The sequence below is a fragment of the Magnolia sinica genome, chromosome 18, assembly GCF_029962835.1.
Source record: "Magnolia sinica isolate HGM2019 chromosome 18, MsV1, whole genome shotgun sequence".
Taxonomy (NCBI): Eukaryota; Viridiplantae; Streptophyta; class Magnoliopsida; order Magnoliales; family Magnoliaceae; genus Magnolia; species Magnolia sinica.
Window position 1 is genome coordinate 40,067,987 of NC_080590.1, and position 21,921 is coordinate 40,089,907.

General features: G+C 41.3%; 1 protein-coding gene across 1 annotated transcript; it reads left to right on the top strand.

Moving 5' to 3' along the window:
* Positions 1 to 1,655: 1,655 nt before the first annotated feature.
* On the top strand, positions 1,656 to 21,294 carry LOC131232457 (CDK5RAP1-like protein). Its single transcript, XM_058228693.1, has 3 exons — positions 1,656 to 2,025; positions 13,196 to 14,253; positions 20,186 to 21,294. The coding sequence occupies exons 1-3, from the start codon at positions 1,694 to 1,696 to the stop codon at positions 20,692 to 20,694; spliced, it is 1,899 nt and encodes a 632-aa protein (XP_058084676.1). The 5' UTR covers positions 1,656 to 1,693; the 3' UTR covers positions 20,695 to 21,294.
* The last annotated feature ends 627 nt before the right edge of the window (positions 21,295 to 21,921 follow it).

Sequence of the window (21,921 nt, forward strand, 5' to 3'; positions counted from 1 at the left end):
ATGTCTAAACCACGTCTCACTGGGCCTTAGATTAAATTAAGAAGGTTTCAATGGGCAGCCATCTACTCTCAACTATCGTATGTGGCTAGAGCTGGGCACGGGACAACTCGACTTGTCCGACTCATTGAGACCTAACTCGACCCGAACTGAATGGGTGAGTCGATCCAAACCAATTAGGCTTCGCCCAATTCGAAATCAAATCAAGTTGAGTTCGAGTTACCCAATAACTCGACCCTACTCAATCTGGTCAGATTCGACTCGACTCGGGATCGAGTATATATATATAAAATAAAAAAAAATCTAATTTTTAAGTATCTCTAACCCTAATCCTATCGCCGCACCTGACCCCGACTGATCCCAAACTCTCTCTCCCTCCCTCATCTTCCTCTTTCAAGCCTGACAGCCACCCATCACCACCTTCCTCCTCCTCCTCCTCTCTCTCTCTCTCTCTCTCTCTCTCTCTCTCTCTCTCTCTCTCTCTCTTCCAAACCCGGCAACCACCCACCACCCTCCTCCTCCTCTCTCTCCTCTCCACTCCCTCCCTCATCTCTCGATCCGAATCGGTGCCAACTCGAACCGACTTGGTACTTTTGACCGGGTCGAACTCGGTCCAGATTAGTCTAGGCTAAACCCGGACTTAGATCGGTTCAGGCATGCTAGACTCGGTATTGAGTTGAGTTGAGTTCGGGTCAAGCCTATTTCAAAACCAGATCAACCCTAACTCGGTCTAACTCAACCCGATGCCCAGCTTTATTTGTGGTGTGGCTTGCCTAAGCTATAAATTGGCCTAAATTTTGGGCCCCATAGCTCATCATAGAAGGGTGCATTTGATTAATGGGATGGATGTCCGTCACACATCACGATAGATGGTGGGGCCAAGAGGTTGACCTCACGGATGTCCATCACACATCACGGTGGGGCCCACATAGCTCAACCTCATAGTATTATTTCCTATATATATGTGTGTTAAAATTTACTATTAAGAATAATTGGACTTGATTCCGACCTAACCTGACTAGTCCCAACTTTTAATTGGATCTAAAATGTGAGAACTGTACCTGACCCAATTTCATAATGGGGTATGATTAATTGGACCCGGATCCATTAAAATCAGGCTAGTCTATCGGATATCCATGGTCCGGTGCCGGCTAACAACCCTAGCAACGAAGGCTTTGGGAGGGTCCACTCTGATTCCTTCGTAAAATCCATACGGTACAGCTGTTTACCAGAATCATTTTAAGACTTCTTTAAAATTAGGAAAATCTCAGGCTAGTCTATCGGATATCCACTACGGGTGAGTGTGCGGGGGTGTGTGTGCGTGTGTAAAAAAAAAGAAAAAATAAGTAAAAGTAAAAAAGTTGTTATAGGTCGCCCGGTTGAAACCATTCCAGTCTTGTACTATGCGTCTAGCAGCATCCCGTCTTTCTCTCTTTCTCTCTTGTTCCCTCAACGTGCAACGCACGTGCCATGCCCCAGTGTCATGCATCAAAGGGAAGAAAAATGAGAAACCCCTTGCCAAACATTTCAATCGGATATCCATTGTGGGACCCAAGACCAACCTGATGGACGGTCCAGAACTCGCGTGTATGACCAAGAACCGTCAACCGCGCGAATCGCATTACTCGGACTCGTAACGTTGAGTGATAAGAGTTCTTCCACCCTTTCAATTAATCGGCACCCCGCGCCTCTATCTATGGCAGCTTCTCTTTCCCCACTCTCCTCTCTCTTCACACAACCCCACTCTTCCGCCTTCCGCATCAGACTCCAACGCTGCTGCTGCCTTACCTTCTCCTCCTCCTCCTCCTCATCTCCCTCTCTCCCTCACCCCTTCCTCTCCAAACCCCATATTCCTCTCTCTACTTCTCCTCCTTCCCTCCTCAGATGGAGGAGGTCTCTTTCCACCACCTCCTCCCACCTCCATTCCTTCCCATCCAACGGCACAGATCTCTCCAAGGTGGGCCCCGCTCCCAGTCTCCGCAGCTTCGTCGGGAAGGCAATCGCCAGCTCCGAAGCCCAGCAAGAGAAGTGAGTAATCTTCTCCTTGTTTTCCTTGAAAACGTCATTGAATGATTTGGTACTAATTTCACCGGCTTCTATAAAGATTGACACTGGGAATTTATTTTATTTCGAGTAAGAGAAAAATGAGGACTGGAATTCACATAACAGATGCAACTATAATTTATTTCATCTTTGCCAAAGTAGGAAATTTAAGAGCGTCCTGTAAAAATGTATTTGAAGGATAAACAGCATTCCTGTAACCGTTGTTGCCTTCCTTTTGAATTTCTTGCCGACTATGGTTGAGATGTCCGACTTCATCCCTGGGTTGGTGATATGGTATTGATGAGAGATTTGGTTGATGGTGAGATTGAGCTTGGAGGAGATGTATATCCCTAGGTTTCAGGCTGGTAAGAGTCCCGGATGTGGGGAAAGCTAGGGAATTTCTTAAATGTATTATACAATGTTCAATCCAAGAGTTTCAACACGAGGTCGTGGGTTCGAGTACCCATTGTGGTGAAATCCCACTGGTGTGAGTGCGTGTGTTAAAAGAAAAAAAAGAAAAAAAGAAAAAGAAAATCCAAGATTTGTACGGCTTGCTTCTGATTCAATCGTTCCTCATGTTCCCACTCATCCATCTCAACATCCTCATTTCAGCCGCGCTCAGCCTATGAACATGGCGTTCCGTAACTGCCCAACCTTTTGTCTCATAAATCATGGCTAGTCTTATAGCCAATTGAATTTTACAAATTTGGGAAGTGTGTAGATCTTATTCCACTTTCCAGATTTCATATACCGGGGAATCAAATGCCGGAGTAGATGCACTGGTGAAAGAGGGAGTTGAGAGGAATATTCAAGCGTAGGACCATCTATCCCATGTATTATTATTATTTTTATCTCTGCTTTTCCTGATTGGCAAGATAAATTTGATTAGAATGGAAGGAGGCAAAGGCCATTGCACATTTGGCATTTTACAAGAAATTTCTGACCGAAGGAGACATGCACTACCAAGGGAAGGACAATAAGATCCTGAGGCTTCCAACCAATAGCAAATAGTTCTCTTATCTCTGTTTTTCTTCTTCTTTTCAATAAAGTTGAAGTTAAAAACACATGGAATGGTTCCAACTGCCAACTAGTTAAATTTCCTAAGTATCCAGAACAACTAACTCAAAAGATCTAGATACCCACAGATTTCTGTGCATAAAGAAATCAATTAATAGTTTGCTGAAGCACATAATCAATTTTGTGAACAGAAAAAGTCATATGATAATTATTAGAAAAAGTTCTGGCTTGCTTGAACATTATAGAATGAACATCATTTGCTAATTTAAAAAATTTAGATAACCACATGGAAAATATAAAAAACCAAAAGAACAACAATTCATTCGATAAATTCGACATGTGAGCCATGGTGCCAACAACAATAAAAAATGAAACCTAAAACATAAATTGTCAGCTGAAGTCACTGCGAATAGTTTCTTTGACATACGGATAGTAGGCAAGCCTTGTGCTAAGGATCTTATAGCCAATCAATCCATCAAAATATTCTTGAGTCCAGGACTGAGACCCTCTTCCGCAATAATAAATGGACTAGGAGTGGTCAAATAAAGAAAAGAACATTGATTGGTTCAACTGTAGCTTAGACCAGGTAGGTGGTGGGTTAGCTAAATCAATCCAATCAATTGCTTTCAATTGGGTTGGAAGGTTTTTGGGACACTAAACTAACAGAGGCAAAGGGAATGTTGGACCTACCCTACTATAAGTGAATCGAAACAAGCACATCTGCAAATCCGCTAGCTAAAAATAGCTTATGACTATAAAGGTGTGTTGGCCTTTATAGTCATAAGTGTTTTTCAACTGGCTAAGAAGAAGAAAATATTGACACTGATGAAATGAGTTTAAAGATGTAGATGGCAGAACAAGTCACTCTCAATCTAATCTAGCAAGAAATGCTCTACCAATAAAGAACTTTTGAGTTTGGTGAGAGAGTTCATTAAGGCCATCTTCCGTTTGATCGTCGGGTCCCGTATGAGACTCTGAACCCTTCGAATTGATGGATAAATCGATGGTAAAGATTTGTGGAAATGGAATGGGACAGGAGGGCCAATCTGACTAACCTTTGGTTATGGCAGGGCCATGTTCCAGTTTGGCACAAAAGCAAGGCTCTGCAGTGATGGAGAAAGCTGAATAATTAGTGTAGTTGGAAATGGTTTAGGCTGAAACTAGCTTAAAAATGTATGAGCATGTGTTGGCCATTGACTTAGTAGTCATAATCAGAAGAGACGATTCCGTTCTTGACTTGAGATGTACTAGAGATGGCAACGACGACAACAGATGGCAACGGTGATGATCCTAGTGACGACAAGATCAAAGAGGGCGAGAATGGTCAAAACAGAAGAGACGATTCCAGAGATAATGCGACTGTAGAAGAAGCTGGGGAGTGGAAACAAATTCATTCCAGGAGACGCAAACGGCCCCAAGAAGGCAACGGAAGAGGGAAGTACGATTCATATCCTACCATTTTCGTTAGAGGTTATCCTCATGGTTGGTTTCCTCTCAATCTCGAGAGAATCATTAGTAGGGCGGGGCCGGTCATGGACGTGGTGATGCCCAGAGATAGAGAGAGTGGTCGACATCGTGGTTTTGCTCTTGTTCGAATGAGTAGTGAAGAAGAGCTGGCCAGAGCGGTTGATATGCTTCATGGTGTTAGTTACGACGGAAAGAAGATGCTGGTGCAACGGGCTCGGTTCGGTCCTGATCGGGGAAAATCTCTACCCGTTTCTACTAGAACATCTACCTTGAAGCGGCCTTCTTCTACATCTTTCAAAGCCCCTGAAAGAGTTCCCTAAAATAAGGTTTTATCTTTCAAAGACGTGCTTACAAATTCCTCTAGAGCTTCCTCGTCTCAACAATCGCAGAAGAAGATTTTTGGGGATGTTGATGGTGCTCATCATTCATATAAAGTTAATAAATCTGTTGCAGTGGAGAAATAGCCCTCGTACGACATAAGCATAGCGCAAGATCGTTTTGAACGCTCAAAGTCCGAACTGCAAAATACTATAGTAATTTCCACGATGCATGATGTCTCAATTCCTCAGGTGCGCAAATGGATAGATGAATGCTGCGGAATACAACCCTCTTTATACACCATTAGGCCCATATGATACGATGATCTCTGGATCAATGTCAGCCCAGGGGTTAATTTGGACTCCTTTCTCATCGCTGGAGTGCTTCATATGGATGGGCCGGTGGAAAAAGTCCACAAATGGGAAGAATACTCAATGTTCGGAAAGGAATCTGTGTGGATTCTTATATGGGGAATTCCATTGGAGTTCTGGTATGATGATTTTTTTCATACAAGCTGCCTCCGTTCTGGGATTTCTCATCGAGCTGGACACAAAGACAAAGATAGGAGCAGAGATGGCTATGATTCGGATGCGCATTAGAAGAAGAAAAGGGGACCCTCTCCCATCTCATATCAGGGTTACGGTGGAAGATAGGGTCATCGTTCTCCCCGTTCAACAGGAATCAGATGGCGAATCGTACCCTAGGTGGGGAGATTATTGCCGTACAAAGAAAAAGGCCCACGAAGACTCAGCAGCTCGGCCAGTGGAAGGAGTTCATGCTCAGTGCACCTGTGAACTACGGAATCATTTCCGTTCCCTGCCAGCTCAAACTCATCATCACCCAAACCCGATCTAAACCTCCTAGGCGACACATGGCATTGATCAGGAGCCTCCTCAGCAGACTCGTGTGACACGTACTCATCCTCCTGTGACGCGTCCTATCGTAGGAGAGGCCGATTCTCACTTCGTCGACATGCGTCCTCACTTTCCGATCTTGGCGACACGCGCCTGCCACTCTCTCCTGCTTGAAGATCAGCGCCCGACATGCGTCCCTACTTCTCCTGCACGATTCATCCAACGCGTCGCTTCGTCGCTCTCGGGCCATACGCGTGCCCCCTCATCTGCTGCGATTTTTAATGAGGGCATGGTCCCTTTCCAATCCGAAGAGACGCGTGTCCTGACGACAGCCGTGCTTGCAGCCATTAATGCTCACTCTCTCCCCAGAATCGCGACACGTGGTCTTTCGTGTGTAGCGACGACTTCCTCCTCTGCTTTTCAAGATAGCAGCTCCCTCGAGATGCCGTCCTGCGCAGATCTGACGTCATCACATCATCAATGCAGTTTCTCTCTCCCTTCCTCCAGCACTCGTGTCGAGAAATCTCTGGCGCTCTCTCCACGTGCCACCCCCCCATGTGTTACCTCCCCACGTTTTACCTACGATTCGGATGTCTCTCGTTTGAACCTCGCTCAATCTCATTTACCTCTTCCTTGCCCTAGCTTCAAAACCAATTCCTTTTCCTATCCCCTCTCCCGACCCTCAGAATCTCCTAACCAACCTCTGCCACCCATTCTAGCTCGTTCCGACCTTCAAATCATGCCAATTCCCCCTTTTCCTCTTGTCAAATCCCTGCGCCGTCTGAATCTGCTTGGGATCTCCATCGCCACGGCCTTCGACAACAGTTCTTGGTGTTCTAAAAATCCATCCACCCCGTCCACCCCCTCTTCCTCCCTTCTTTCATATCCCTAATCCTTGCCTGAGAATATGTTAGCCTGCTTATTCCGGGATGACTCAGTGAATGGGGTCATCAATGCCGAACCTCTCCAGGTGCGGATGGGTCTCTCAACAGATCAGGGGGAGGAAGGCGACCAGGATCAGAAATAAATCCTGTATAGATCTCGATTGAGGAAGAAAATTCCGAACAAGAAATGGGTTTGGGACGCAATCGGGCACATCGGAAGAGCTGTAGGACTTTCGTTTGGTGACCATCCAGAAGACTTCGTTACTCTCTTTCAGTATGTGGAAGCTCGTGGCAGGCCCCTTCTAGCTTCAAGATCGTCTAAAAGGTGTCCCTCTAAATCCATCGACAACAGGGACCTCTAGTCTAATGAAGAGGTTTCTCGAACTATTCAAGATTCCTTCAGTGAAGCAGATAATCAGGGCAGTCGGGGTAGCATGGTTAACTTATGAAGGTTGTCTCGTGGAACGTTAGGGGTTTAGGGTCGAAGCATAAGCAGAGACTTATTAAATTTACGTGCTTGAAGTATCGGCCTGATGTTATATATTTTCAGGAGACCAAGACTTCCTCTTTTAGTGACCGTCTCATGGGATCTATCTGGAAATCTAAGGACACCAAATGGGTGTCCTTGGATGCGATTGGGAGTTCTGGCGGAATCTTGGTGGGGTGGAATTCTGTCCAATGGGACCTCATTTCATCTTGGTGCAGCTCTTTTTCGGTGTCGGTAATTTTAAAAAACAAAGCTTCCGAGTTCCAGTGCCTTATATCCCCAGTCTATGGTCCAACTTTTGACAACTCAAGAATCGATTTCTGGGAAGAGCTTAGCAGCTGCAGATCGCACTTCTCAAGGCCCTCTTGTTTCGCTGGAGACTTCAACATGATCAGATCGCCCGAAGAAAAATCTCATGGCTATCGGACTTCGCCGGCCATGAGATCTTTTTCCTCCTGGATTGACGATGAAGATCTTGTGGACCTTCCCCTCCTCGGCTCTCGTTTCACTTGGTCCAACGGTTGTGCGAGTCCGACGTTATCTAGGCTTGATAGGTTTCTTCTATCCCCTGAATGGTTGGATTTCTTCCGCTCTGTCTCCCAATCGGCTCTCCCGAGAACAACCTCAGATCATTGCCCGATTCTTCTTTCTGCTGAGGACATTAATTGGGGTCCGAAACCATTCCGCTTCGAGGCCTCCTGGCTGAAAATTGTAGGTTTCCGAAAATTGATTGCAGATTGGTGGGGGGATTTTAGGGTCGAAGGCTTTGCTGGCTTCAGACTATGTTCTAAGTTTAAGATGTTGAAAGCTAAAATAAACCAGTGGAAGATTCGGGTTCTCTCCTTAAGACAGAATGAAACTGCTAACCTCTTGTCCTCCCTGCAGCAGATTGATGCGGATATTGAAGATGGTAAGTCGTCTCTTGAAATTCTGGCCAGAAGAATTTCTCTCATTCAGGCCTTGTCAGCTAGATCCCTTGAAGACGAAATATCATGGAAACAAAAAGCTCGGGCGAGGTGGATTAAAGAGGGAGATAAAAATTCGAATACTTCCACAACTTGGCCAGTATGCACACCAGATTTAACAAGATCGGTAGTATTGTGATTGATGGCAGACGGGTGGAAGAAAAAGATGAGATCGTTAATGCTGCAATTTCCCATTTCAGTTCTCTCCTCAACTCGGCCCATCACAGACACCCTGGGATTGATAATCTTCACCTCAACTCCATCTCGTCCGATGATGCCTCCTTCCTTGAAGTTCCTTTCTCTTCGGAAGAAGTTAAGTTGGCCATCGACTCGCTCAGGGGAGATAAGGCCCCTAGTCCCGACGGATTTCCTATTCTATTTTTTAAATCTTTTTGGGAGATTATCCAATCTGACATGATGGACTTCTTTAATGAATTTCACGATGGGGTCAGATTATCTACTAATCTCGGAGCCACCTTCATCGCTCTCATCCCCAAGTTTCAAGGTGCGGCGTCTTTCAAGGACTTTCGTACGATCAGCCTGCTGGGTGGTCCATACAAGATTTTGGCTAAAGTCCTAACTGATCGGTTGTCAAAGTTCATCAACAAATTATCTCTGGTAATCAATGTGCATTCATCCCTGGGAGGCAGATCACAGATGGTGCGCTCATAGCAAATGAATGTATTAATGTTGCTCATAGATCGGGTCGCAAATTCATTGGGTGCAAATTAAATATCGAAAAAGCTTATGATCATCTGGATTGGGATTTTCTGCATCTCTTGCTTGGTAGAATGGGCTTTGGGACTCTTTGGAGAAGATGGATTAGGGAATATATTTCTTCCGCTCACTTCTCTGTTATCCTAAACAGATCTCCTTTTGGTTTCTTCAATAGTACTCATGGTCTGCGCCTAGGGGACCCTCTCTCCCCTTTTCTCTTCCTGATCATTGGTGAGGCTTTCTCCAGAATGCTCCATCAAGGGCAGGAAGCTGGGATTCTAGTTGGTATTCCCATTCAGGGCTTCCTTGCCCCCATTTCTCACATTCAATTTGCTGATGACTCATTGATTTTCAACGAGGCTTTTCTGGATAAAATCAGCAATCTCCGCACTTCCATCCTCTTTTTTGAGGCTGTTTCGGGTTTATCTGTTGATCTCGCTAAATCCATGATCTTTGGTATAAATTTGGAAGAAGAGGAAATCTTTAGATGGGCGGATCTTTTCGGTTGTTCTGCGACCTCTCTCCCTTCCACATTTGTTGGTCTCCCGTTATGTATCGACGCCCCTTCGAAATCAGCTTGGGACAAGGTTATTGCTAGATTTGATTCTTTCCTGGCAAAATGGAAATGTTGGTTCCTTTCTTTTGGCAGTCGCATTACCCTTATAAAGGCGGCTCTCTCCAATCTTCCCATCTACTTTATGTCTCTATTCAAATGCCCGCCTTCAGTTCTAAAGTGTATTGAGCGCAAAAGAAGAGACTTTCTTTGGCACAACAAGGGAGAGAAGAATAAATTTCATTTGGTGGATTGGAAAGCCATGTGCAAGCATTACAATCAAGGTGGGACAACTATAAAAAGTATGAAGCTCATGAACAGGGCCCTGCTAGGCAAATGGATTTGGCAGTTAGGAACTGAAGACTATAGTCTGTGGTCCTGTGGAACAAAGTTATTAAAGGCAAATACGGTCAATCAGTTGGTGGCTGGTGGTCTAATGTCTCTCCTCGGTACAAGGCTTCAACTGTTTGGAGAGAAATCATCTCCACTAAAGATCAGGTCCTGCAAGGTGTGGAATTTCAACTTGGAAAGGGTTCAAAAATTCGGTTTTGGAAAGATTGCTGGGTGGAGAAAATTCCGCTTAGAGACAAATTCCCCTTAATTTCTCTCTTGCTCCAAATCCAGATATCATGGTCGCCGATTGCTATTCTGTTACTGCTGGGAAGTTGGTGTGGTCAATGGACTGTAGAAGAAACCTTCAAGATTGGGAGGTCCAACAGTTTGTGGACCTCCTTGAGTGCATCTATAGGGCTCAATCAAATCCTCAAATTGATGATGCGTTGCTCTGGACAATGGATAAGTCCAGCAGATTCACAGTCCGTTCTCTCTATGTGCAGCTGGACCATTCTCCCATCTCCACTGACCATCTCTGCTCTCCGATTTGGAACCCCCCCCCCCCAAAGTTTATCGCATTTGGCTGGCTAGTCATTTTGAAAAAAATTCTGACGGTGGATAATCTTAGAAACAGAGGTATGTGTTTGTTGAACATTTGTTTATGTTGCATGAAGGTAGAGGAGTCGGTGGATCATTTGCTGCTTCATTGCCCTTTCATTTCTCCTATTTGGGCAGATTTTCGTCTTCGTTTTGAAGTCAATTGGTGCCCTCCTATTTATGTCTCTTCTCTTTTTTTCGGTTTGGAATGGGGTAAAGCTTGGCAAGAATCGATCCATTTTGTGGAGAATGGTCCTTCTTGCTACTTGGTGGAGCGTTTGGGAGGAAAGAAATGGTAGATGTTTTCGTGATACTAATTCCACTGATTGGGTGCTTTCTAGGGCTAAAGCGTTAATTTTTGAATGGGCCACCCATGTTGAATCCATGAAGGAGTGCGATCTCCTGTTTCTTGGTTTTTAGCCTTTGGCTGCTATCTCAGCAGTCTTGGCTGTTGTTTTTTGTTTTTGTATCTTTTCCTTTCTATTAATGAAATTTCGTTATCTTTCAAAAGAAAATAAAATTAGTAGTCATAATTGTTTTGAAGCTTTAAAAGCCTAGCACATTTTACTAATAGGCTTCGAAGTCATTGCTTGCTGGGCTTTAGCACTCGCCTTATTGATTAAAGCAGGGAGAGGAAGTGTTGATGCCTTGTGGCTGGTGCTTGTTTTGCGCCCGCATGAACCAACCAACAAACAAGGTAAGGATGCCTCTTAGGGTATTTGAGAACGATTCGAGCCATATGAAGGGATTTTTTTTTAAAAAAAAAATTTAATTTTTTTTTAAATTTTAATTTTTATTATTTTTATTTTTCTTGGCCTAGACCTAAGTGAAACTAAAGTGCTAGGACTACCCATCCCAACCAATGTTAAGAAGGAAAAAAACCATGTACAACTAGGAATAAAAAGATAATGAAATGGAGATTTTTCCAATAGAATTCAACCTAGGTGGAAGAAATGGAGATGTGCCTCTGGAGTTTTACATGATCGCTGTGTAGGCGTGTATCACTCAAACTGAAAGGGGAATTCTATAGGAAGCTATAAGACCCACCATACTTTATGGGACAAAATGTTGGGTAGTTAAGGAACAATGGGTTCAACGTATCTGAATTAATTGTTGAGATGGATGAGTGGCAAGATGAGATAGGATAGAATTAGAAATGAATGCATTCAAGGGAACTTAGGAGTAGAAATTGGCTACAAGATGGGGGAAAGTATACTTAGATGGTTTGATCATATGCAACAGGGAGCAAGAACCCAGCGGTTAGGAGTGAGTTGGTACATGTTGAAGGCTCTATGAGGGCAAGGGGAAGGCCCTAAAGGACGTGGATGAAGGTAGTAAGAAATGACTTGATGATCTATGGTCTAACTGAAGGTTTGGTCCTTGATAGAGAGGAAATGGTGGGACAAGATTCACGTAGCCAACACCAATTAATTGGGATAAGGCTCCGATTTTAGATGATGACGCAAGGACTATTGCTCAAATTTTCTAATGCATTACAAAGTGACATGTAAAGAACAGGAAATCTGCCCATCTGCTCTTTGTTTATCGCCACCCTCTTTTTGCAACTATTTGGAACTTGGTTGACTTGAGGAGTGAGACCAAATATCCTATGATTAAAATCTAATTAACTACTTCTATCATGGATGTAAGTCTTTCCTTAATTTACATCACTCATGCTTTCAAACCTTCTAGTGGCAAACAATCTTAAGTGAGCCCCAGATCTCCCGGTTTGCTGAGAAGTGAGCAAGTTAATGACTGAAATATGGATGGGGTTTGTTGCATTGGTGGGAATTCATGGGCCAGTGGCACCGGGGAATTCAAGAGATGATGTGATGAGAGTTTTGTAGGCGTATGCAGAGGGGATTTTGCTTGTATTCTGATTTTGTTTCTTTCAGGTTCTAATAAAATTCTCTCTTAAAAAAACAGAAAATAGAAAAACAGAAAAGACTTAGGTATGTTCGATGTAGGGTTATTTTAGTCATTCTCAGAAAACTACAGCTGGTAGTTTATTACAATGGATGGTGTAGATTGAGCATGGATTGAGATTTGTTCTAGAGTTTTACCTTTAGCATGGATAGCTTTTTTTGATCTATTTTAAGGGAGGTGATTTACTGATTTGTTTTTCTTTGAATATTTTGAATAAGAGTTATAAGTTCAACTTGGAGCTTGCATGCCACTTCCCTCATTTTTGTGGTGTGTGGCATCTCTGTGTTTGACCTTGGGCAGATTGAGCATTTCAATCTTCTTTCCCTTCCTCATGTAGCTTTTCAAAATACTAAATATTGCCAGATTTTGAATGGATACAAACTAACAAGATACTAAAACATTCTCTATGGGTGCTGTTGCGTTTGACGGTTTATCTATACCTTTCTTGAAATCATGTGTGTCTTACAAGGTACACTGGCAAGTGCAGCACTGGCTCATCGATGGATTCAGGCTATTACTTATTAGGGTATTCCCACCAGGGTATTCCAGTATGGTCTTTCACAATGTTGGAAATTATAATGCCCCATGAAAAATATAGGGTATCTTAATGAGGTAGATGTATATGCCATATCTAACATTTGTGAACAAGATTTAGTGGAACATAAGATGAATATTGTAGTTCTGTCTGCACACTTCCTGTACTAGCAATGACGTTTGTGTGTGCGCGCGTGTGCGTGTGTGAGTTCTCTTGGAAACTTATGTTTGTGCATGCAAGCGTGTGCACTTTTAAACATTTCCAAACTGGTGTCTGTCCTTATGAGTTATCCTCGAGATGAATATTGTACTTTGTCTACATGCTTCCTGTTCTAGTAACTCTCTCTCTCTCTCTCTCTAAATATGTGCTATGAGTTCCGCAATTTACTTTATGTTTTTATATGATTGATCTGCTGTAAATTAGCCAGCTCCAAAGAGCTGGGACAATGCTTTGATGATGATGCCGTGGTGTAAATTAAAACTCTGGCTTGCTTTGTTTTTAGTCCTGTTTCAGCTTCTGAAAATCCCTCAAGAGGCCGCATCTACCATGAAACTTATGGATGTCAAATGAATATTAATGACATGGAGATTGTCCTGTCTATCATGAAGACCGCTGGTTACTCAGAAATTGTGGATGTTCCAGAGAGTGCAGAGATTATTTTTATCAATACTTGTGCTATCCGGGACAATGCAGAACAAAAAGTATGGCAGAGGCTCAACTACTTCTGGTTTCTGAAAAGGCACTGGAAGAGCAATATGGCTATTGGAAGATCACAGTCTAAGCATCCTCCGAAAGTGGTAGTGTTGGGTTGCATGGCTGAGAGGTTGAAGGATAAGATACTCGATGCAGATAAGATGGTTGATGTTGTGTGTGGGCCTGATGCATACAGGGACCTGCCTCGTTTGTTGGAAGAGGTTGACTATGGTCAGAAGGGAATCAACACTCTTCTATCCCTTGAAGAAACATATGCTGATATCAGTCCAGTGAGGATCTCGAGCAATTCGGTTACGGCATTTGTCTCTATAATGAGGGGATGCAATAACATGTGCTCCTTTTGCATCGTGCCTTTCACCAGAGGCAGAGAGAGATCTCGCCCAGTGGAGTCTATTGTAAGGGAGGTCAGTGAACTTTGGAAGGAAGGTGTGAAAGAGATAATGCTTCTCGGTCAGAATGTGAACAGTTACAATGATGCTTCTGGGGTTGACAAAGATGTTGAGCCAGGGGAAAATTGGAGATTTAGTGATGGATTTTCCAGCATTAGCAAAGTGAAGAAGATGGGATTGCGCTTTTCTGATCTCTTGGGTAGGCTGTCCACTGAATTTCCAGAGATGCGGTTCAGATATACATCTCCACATCCAAAAGATTTCCCAGATGAATTACTATCTTTGATGAGGGATAGATATAATATCTGCAAAACTATTCATTTGCCAGCACAAACTGGGAGTACGACGGTGTTGGAAAGAATGCGTCGGGGATATACTCGAGAGGCATACTTGGATCTTGTGAAAAAAATACGGGACGTCATTCCTGATGTTGGGATAAGCAGCGATTTCATATGCGGTAAGTTTCTGTAAAAGATCTCTACTGAAAGTTACTGTATGACTGGCCTTTTATTGCCCTTACAAAGAACCTGGTATTTTTCTTCTCTTGGTATTGATAAATTATTGTACGAAGTTCTTGTAGTCTCAATTGCAGAGGTTCATATTGATTGTCATTTTGCTAGTTCTACTTAAACTGAGAACTGGGCCAATTGAATGCCTGTCTCATATGCATAAAACATAGGCACAAATACTCACAGTCCCTTGGATTAAGCCATATGCTGTTTTTGTGCCCAAAAAATAGATGGTTAAGGAGAAAAATATGACCATGTTCCCCATTCAGCAGAAAGTAGTCTAACAATTGAAGGAGCCTCTTTTCTTCTAATCGGGGAAATTTTCAGGGCTTCCACTGTGGCCCACATGTACAAAATCCTTCATTTGTGCAAACTGTATTTTGGTAATGAGGAGTCTTTAATTCCTCATTACAATATTGTTTAGGCCTCACTAATTGTGTTGGATTAAGATCGGTGTGCAAGGTGGGTGTTATGGATGTAACACCATTATGAGAGAGAATTATTACTCGTAGTATGATAATGACAATATCATAGTGTATGTTAAATGGCATGCATTGTTAATAATTTTGTCATCTGCTATCTCTAAAAAAAAAACTGTTGTCTGGGTTAACTGTGTAATTTCTCAGCAATTTAAGCAAGAAAAGGAAAATAGAGAAAATGGTCTTAGTGTCTTCAAAGATCTGGTTTCATAACGGAAGCCATTGTTATCATGTAAGTATGCCTTTATCTACTCCACAATATACTGAAACGACATGCACACGTCTCAAAAATTATGTCTAATATACATTAGTGGTGATCTGAAGACTATTTAACTTATGACATCTAACATCTCTACTGCACGTGTATAAAACGGTGATGTGTTCACCTCAAACCACTATTTCAGTGCTCTGTACTGCGAATTACATCTCTGCATGTGCAGACTACACGCCACAGATTGCATGTGGGTAATCCTATCCCACATCTGATGCCTCTCACTCTTTATAATCGTAAGCATGGAAAGGGCTACTATGGTAATCGAAAACATAAAAGCTGCAAAGGTACCAAGTAAATCTCAAGTTCCTTGTCATAAGAAATGACCTCACCTCTCACCAAGCATCCCATAAGCTTCACATCATATGTATACTCTTGCATGGAGACCAGGGCAATCATTGGCTTTCTAACATCTCTCTTACAAATCTCAGATTTGGGAAGAGCTGAGATGGTCTTCATCATTGCAGAACTCTTTGGCGAATTATGAAGTCCACTGTTTTGTATATATCATCTAAACTCAAGGTATTCCGTAATATTAAGCCACCACCCTTACCCTTACAATGAGCTCTCTCTCTCTGTTAATTGAAAAAAAAAAAAAAACTTGAAAACCTGTAATGGACTGTTATGGGGCCAAGGGGGCCATAATGAGCCGTTACACGGGCTATTACAGCTGTTACAGGTCATTTTTTCGTAACAGCCATTACGACCCCGCGATGTGTAACGGTTGCCACTGTTACCTTTACATAATGGCCTTTACAGCCCTGTAACAGCCGTTGCAGCACACCATGTCGAAACTTGATTTTCTATTATCGTGCATTTTGTCTTCCAGATCCTGTCCATTCTTGGAGTTCTGATTTTGGGCTGGAAATGTTGGCAATAGTATGATCCATACATTCTGCAATCGGATAGTATGGTAGGAATTTGCTATAAAATGACACATGGCATACTGACTGGGTTTCAGTGAAAAGAACCATACAAATACATGTTACAAACAAGGTGTTCTGTAATGGTAATGGTGGTCATAATCATGGTATGCCAAATCGGTTACGTATCGGCCGATACGTAACGGTAACGGTGCGAACCGTTACCCGTTTCAGGGCCGAAACGGCCGATTCGATTTTTTGTACCCGTATCGGCCGATACGGCCGATACGGGACCGATACGGGCGTAACGGGCCGTTACGGGCCCGTTACGGGCCCGAAACAGTAACTTTTTTTTTTTTTTTTTTAAAGCTCTGTTTTCGCTGTTTTTTTGAAACCTCTTGCTTCCAAACTGTTTCTAACTCCTTCTACTACTAATTTCGACCAACCTTAGATAGGTATTTGATAGAAAAACACATTATATTATAGATTTTTTTGAATCAAAGCTCGGTGGGCCATTTTTCAGAAATTCGTCAAAAATAGGTATTTATACTTTTTTTAATATATTTTGCTGTTTTAATCATGTCATATGATGTGTTAATCATAGTAGAACATGTTAATGTGCATTTTACAGATTTGGGGTGCCATTTAATAATTTTTTAATATTTTTTTCTATTTACGCATGAATTTTGGTCCCTTTTTTTAAAATTCGAAAAATCAGTTTTTAACGGTTGTTTTGCTGTTTTAATCATGCCATTTGATGTATTAATCATAGTAGAACATGTTAATGTGCATTTTACAGATTTGGGGTGCCATTTTATATATATATATATATATTTTTTTTTTTATTTACGCATTTATTTCGGCCCTTTTTTTGAAAATTCGAAAAATCATTTTTTAATGATTCTTTTTCTGTTTTAATGATGCCATATGATGTGTTAATCATAGTAGAACATGTTAATGTGCATTTTACATATTTGGGGTGCCATTTTATATTTTTTTTCTATTTACGCATGAATTTTGGCCCTCAAAAATAATTGCAAACACCTAAATGTAAGATATTTTCATATTACATTCATTCTAATATATCTATCATTGATAGTAGATAGTTAGAAAATTAAATATATGAATTTTGTAGTCAAATTCAGGTTATCTGGTTCATAAATTCATCAGACAGTCCGATACAACTTCTCACTAAAGAGTGGACCGTTACACCACCATAAACATGTTCCAATTTATAAATGAATGCATATTTGGAATGCTTAGAATATTCCGGATTTAATCCATATTTTTTCATATTTTTTTGGCAAAAAAAAAATTTTGCGCCGTTACGGGCCGTTACGCCCCCGTATCACCGTTAAGCCCCCGTATTCGTATCGGTTTTGGAGGTCACCGTTACGCCAACCGATACCGATACGGGACACCTTGGTCATAATGGCCGCCACCATTACCTTTACGATACGGGTCGTAACAGCTGTTACGGCTGCTGTAACTAACAGCCGTTATGGTCTCTTTTTCTTTTTTTTTTGTTGAAAAAGAAAATAATCCTGAATAACCTGTATTTTCCCCGTAATGTTGATTAAAAAGTATGGAAAACTTATATTTGCCCCATAACTGACAATTACGGGACTGTTATGGCCTTTATAAGGGACGTAACGTGCTGTTAACGGTAATTACATGTCATTTTTTTTTCATAACGGTTGTTACGGCCTTTACGACCCCGTAACATGTAACGGTTACCACTGTTACCTTTACGTAACGGCCTTTACGGCCCCGTAATGGCCTTTACGGCACACCATGGTTAGAAATGCTTTTTATCATGGGATATAACTCTGTTTTCTCTAACCCAGTGATTCTCTATGCAATACGAGTGTTTTTATTTACAACTTATTGTTGGGAAGTTTGAATTGGACTAGGAAAGTGTTTATTTGGTAATTTAGCGAGTTGCGGTTGTTACATATGCTGGAGTTTTACAGCTAAAGCCATCTCTTAACTTGGAAGAGCTTGTGCTATTGTTTTTTCTTTGCTTGCTGTTCTAAGAATTTCTAGCAACCGTACATGACTGTTTTTAGCTGATTTCAGGCATCTATAGCTGTTTTCTATTTACTTTTTTCTTTCCATGAGCAATTCCTGGCTGCCAGTCTCTCATGCTGGTATCATGCATACATCGGATGCTCCAAGCTTTAATTTATAGCATATGCATTTCCTTCTCCTTAGAGAACCTCTCAGTTCCAGCCAGTGTTTTAAATATTGATGATTTCGGCCGATATATCCCACGATATATCTTGTATCCCACCTGTGTGATACGAAACGCATAGGTAGTACCGATATATCCCATATGTTCGATCCAGTGAGCATTTTTTCGATCCCCCTTTTTTTGTTGAAATTATGTTAAATCAGTGTCAAATGGTTACAAATCCATTGGTTCTTCATGTTTTGCATGAAAAATCATGGAGTTGGAGCTTTGATTTCAACATCCATTGGTTCTTCATGTTCTCAATGTTTTTTTTTTTCAAAATTTTCCTTCAACCAGCTGTCAATTGAGAGTAATTTCGAAGTGTTTAGGAGTATTTGATGAAATGGTCATCACTTACACTCTAATTTTGAAATTTGAGTGTAAGGGGTCCAATTTGGAAAAAAATTAGGATAAATTCGAAATTTCCCCAATTTCTCCCAAATTGCTTGCAATGTTGCACTCTAAACATGAAACCAAGCATGTAAGAGGGTCGATCTACTGATTTGTTAAGTCCTTTCCAATTTTCAAAAAATAAAAATCATTTTTAAATTAAAAATTAATAATAATAAATTATTAAAATATATATGAAAAAAATAAAATCAAAATTTCCCCCAACCAGCTGTTAATTGAGACTAATTTCGAAGTATTTAGGAGTGTTTGATGAAACGATCATCACATAGACTCTAAATGTTATGCATTAAATTTGACTATAGTTGCATTAGTTCAATTAGACAGCACATAGCTTAGGACCCTATACAAAGGAAACCTAGTATGTGCATTTCTTTTTTGAGATATTATGATTTAAAAGTGTGTATTAAGGTCTTTTTTTCTTTTTTTCTTTTTTATTATTTTTTATTACAATCTTTGAAGTTTCATTGAAAAAATTCAACAAATTTCCCAATGTTTCCCAAAAAGCGAGATAAATTACCCGATACAAGCGATATATCCCGTGCGATAACCGATATGTATTTGTATCCCAAGGATGCAATACGTAGCACGATACCGATATTTCGAACATTGGTTCCAGCTATTGCCAAAATAGGTCTGTGTTTTCTAAGTGAACCTGCAGGTCATCAACGTCTCATTTTCTGTGGGTTCTAATTGACAATTTTAAGTTTCAGAATCTGCTTTGTAGTTGTATGGGGATGTTGGACTCTGAAGAATTTCCCTTAATTCTCGGTGCATCCCAGTATCGACTTTATATATATAATTTTATCATTGTTTGTAATATGGATAAGATGTCAGAGGCATATTTTTATTTTACTTTATTCTATAAATATAGGTGTAAGGTATCAACCACTATCCTTATCATGTTTAACACATGGCATACAAGTATGAGATCCGAACTGCTCATCTGCTGGGCCTACCAAGGATGGGCTATAACTTAAAAGTCGCACCACTCAGATCTTCATCGGCCACTGATTAGAGGATTTTGTCCCATTGAATGTGGACCATTGGTTTGACCTTTTTTTTTTTTTGTAACTTTCTATTGTGATACTGGAATTCCTTCAGTCTCTGGCTAGGATGATCCAATAGGTGTAATTTTTAAGGACAGATGGATGGTCCAAATCTCATACTCACATGGCATGGATTTGGAGAGAAATAGGTAGATAAATAATACACACATATGGGTCTATCGGTGGGCTCTTTCCCATGAATAATGGTTTTACAAATAAGAGTTGATAAAAAGAATTTAAAAAACAACTTTTATCTGTCTCCGGGACAGGCAAAAGCATCCCAAATTCTGAAGATCTAGAACAATCCATCTCTACCCAAGGAATCTACCTCCACATTTCCCTCTGGAAATATACGATGACAATGTTTTATGTATTCTTATAGGAATAGGTCTGAAAATTTCTCATGCATATCTTTGTAACTGTCCACTGCATGATCATTTAATTGGCTTTCTGATGTTCAGCTTGCCATCTTGAAGCCCTAACACAGCCAAATCTGTTATTGCGTAGGTGATGAAGTACAGTTTCTCTCTTTTAAAACTCTAGTTGAATAATTAAGTTGCTGATTTATTTGTCACAGGATTCTGTGGAGAAACGGAGGAGGAGCATGCCGACACTTTAAGCCTTATAAAGGCTGTTGGTTACGACATGGCATACATGTTCGCATATAGCATGAGGGAAAAAACTCATGCCCATAGAAATTATGTCGATGATGTTCCTGACAAAATCAAGCAAAGGAGGTTGACCGAGCTCATCGACACCTTCCGTGAAACAACAGGTCAGTGTTATGACTCCCAGATTGGAACCGTCCAACTCATATTAGTTGAAGGACCAAACAAGAGAGCTCCGGAGACGGAGCTGATTGGCAAGAGCGATAGAGGCCACAGAGTTATATTTAAGAGTGTACCTCTCCCACATCGCGATGGCATGCACTCAGCTGGAGGAGAACGGAATCCTATGATTGGTGATTTTGTGGAAGTCCACATTTTGAAGTCAACACGAGCATCGCTTTTTGGGGAAGCTCTTGCCCTGACGAGTTTGAGCATGTTTCACAGCAAACCAGATCTTGGTCTTGTTGCCGCAATCTGAACATGGGTTCTCTTTGATTCATTTTCATTGCCCATGAAGGTGCTGTAATTCATTGTGCAATTGAAGCAAGTGCAGTTCGACTGATGAGCCTGGGAAATGCCATGGAGTTGAGATTTCTAACCCTCCTGACTTACAGATTTATTTACTTCAGAAATTGGGGCAAAGGCAGTTATGTGAATTTGGAGAATGGGGTTAATGAATAGGTGGGAGATCGTATTTGAGATCTTCTTGGCACAAACAGTTCTAGCATGACTGTCTTATGGTAAAACGCATGCAAAGGGAGCTTGAGCTACTTAGAAATGGATTCACATGATTGTCCAATGATGGTACAGATGTTAATTATCATGGCTTTGTGTAATCGCAGTATACTTTATTTTTTTAGCAGTGACAAGGATTGAAGTTGTTAAAGGTAAGTATCCTCTTTGACCACCATCACAATCATCAAGTAGAGGCATCTGCCCATGCTAAAAGCTACTTTAGTAGCTACTACAGCGGCCTGTGTAATGGTATGTCATAGCCTCTGTGCTTTCACAAAACATTGCAACCAGTGCATTGCTTTGAACTTTCTAAACTATAATGATTCCAGTGGTTGCTCTCAAATGGCTGTTATGGATCTTTTGCATTCTAAATCTCATATATCAGCCTTCAAAATTCATTACAATGGCATATAGAATTGAAAAATAAGAGGGGGGGGGGGGGGGTGGGAATTCCATGATACTTTTCTCACAAATCGTTAGTAACAGTCTCACTGGGTGGATGTTATGCCGGCACAAATGCAGCCATCAAAATCTTGTTTCAATCAGATGCATTGCAATTTATCTCCAGGGCAGAATGACCCAACATCAACTCTAATTCCGAAGAAGAGGCAGGCTATTGCCCGCATATAACCAATAAACTACAAGAAACTCATCATCATCATCACATAAGCCTTATCCCAGTTAATTGGGGTTGGCTAGATGAATCCTTTTCCATCCTTCTACTCTATTAAGGGCCAGTGATTTAAATATCAGTATCAATGCGGGTACTGTGCCCTTGGGATAATATTGCTTTAGCATGGGAGATACCATATGTATTGTGAAATGTGTCGTTTTTTGAGAAAAGTATTGAAAAGTGATGCAATATTTCAATAAAATTTCAAGACAAGTCAAAAGAGACGTGATTACATGCTTAGTAGGGCTGTACATGAGCAGAGTTAGCTCGGTTAGCTCGCTCGACTTGACTCGGAAA

Coding starts and splice junctions, on each gene's coding strand:
- LOC131232457 (XM_058228693.1), top strand. CDS start 1,694: ATGGCAGCTTCTCTTTCCCCACTCTCCTCTCTCTTCACACAACCCCAC. Junction 2,026..13,195: donor TCCGAAGCCCAGCAAGAGAA/GTGAGTAATCTT, acceptor CTTTGTTTTTAG/TCCTGTTTCAGCTTCTGAAA. Junction 14,254..20,185: donor AAGCAGCGATTTCATATGCG/GTAAGTTTCTGT, acceptor TATTTGTCACAG/GATTCTGTGGAGAAACGGAG.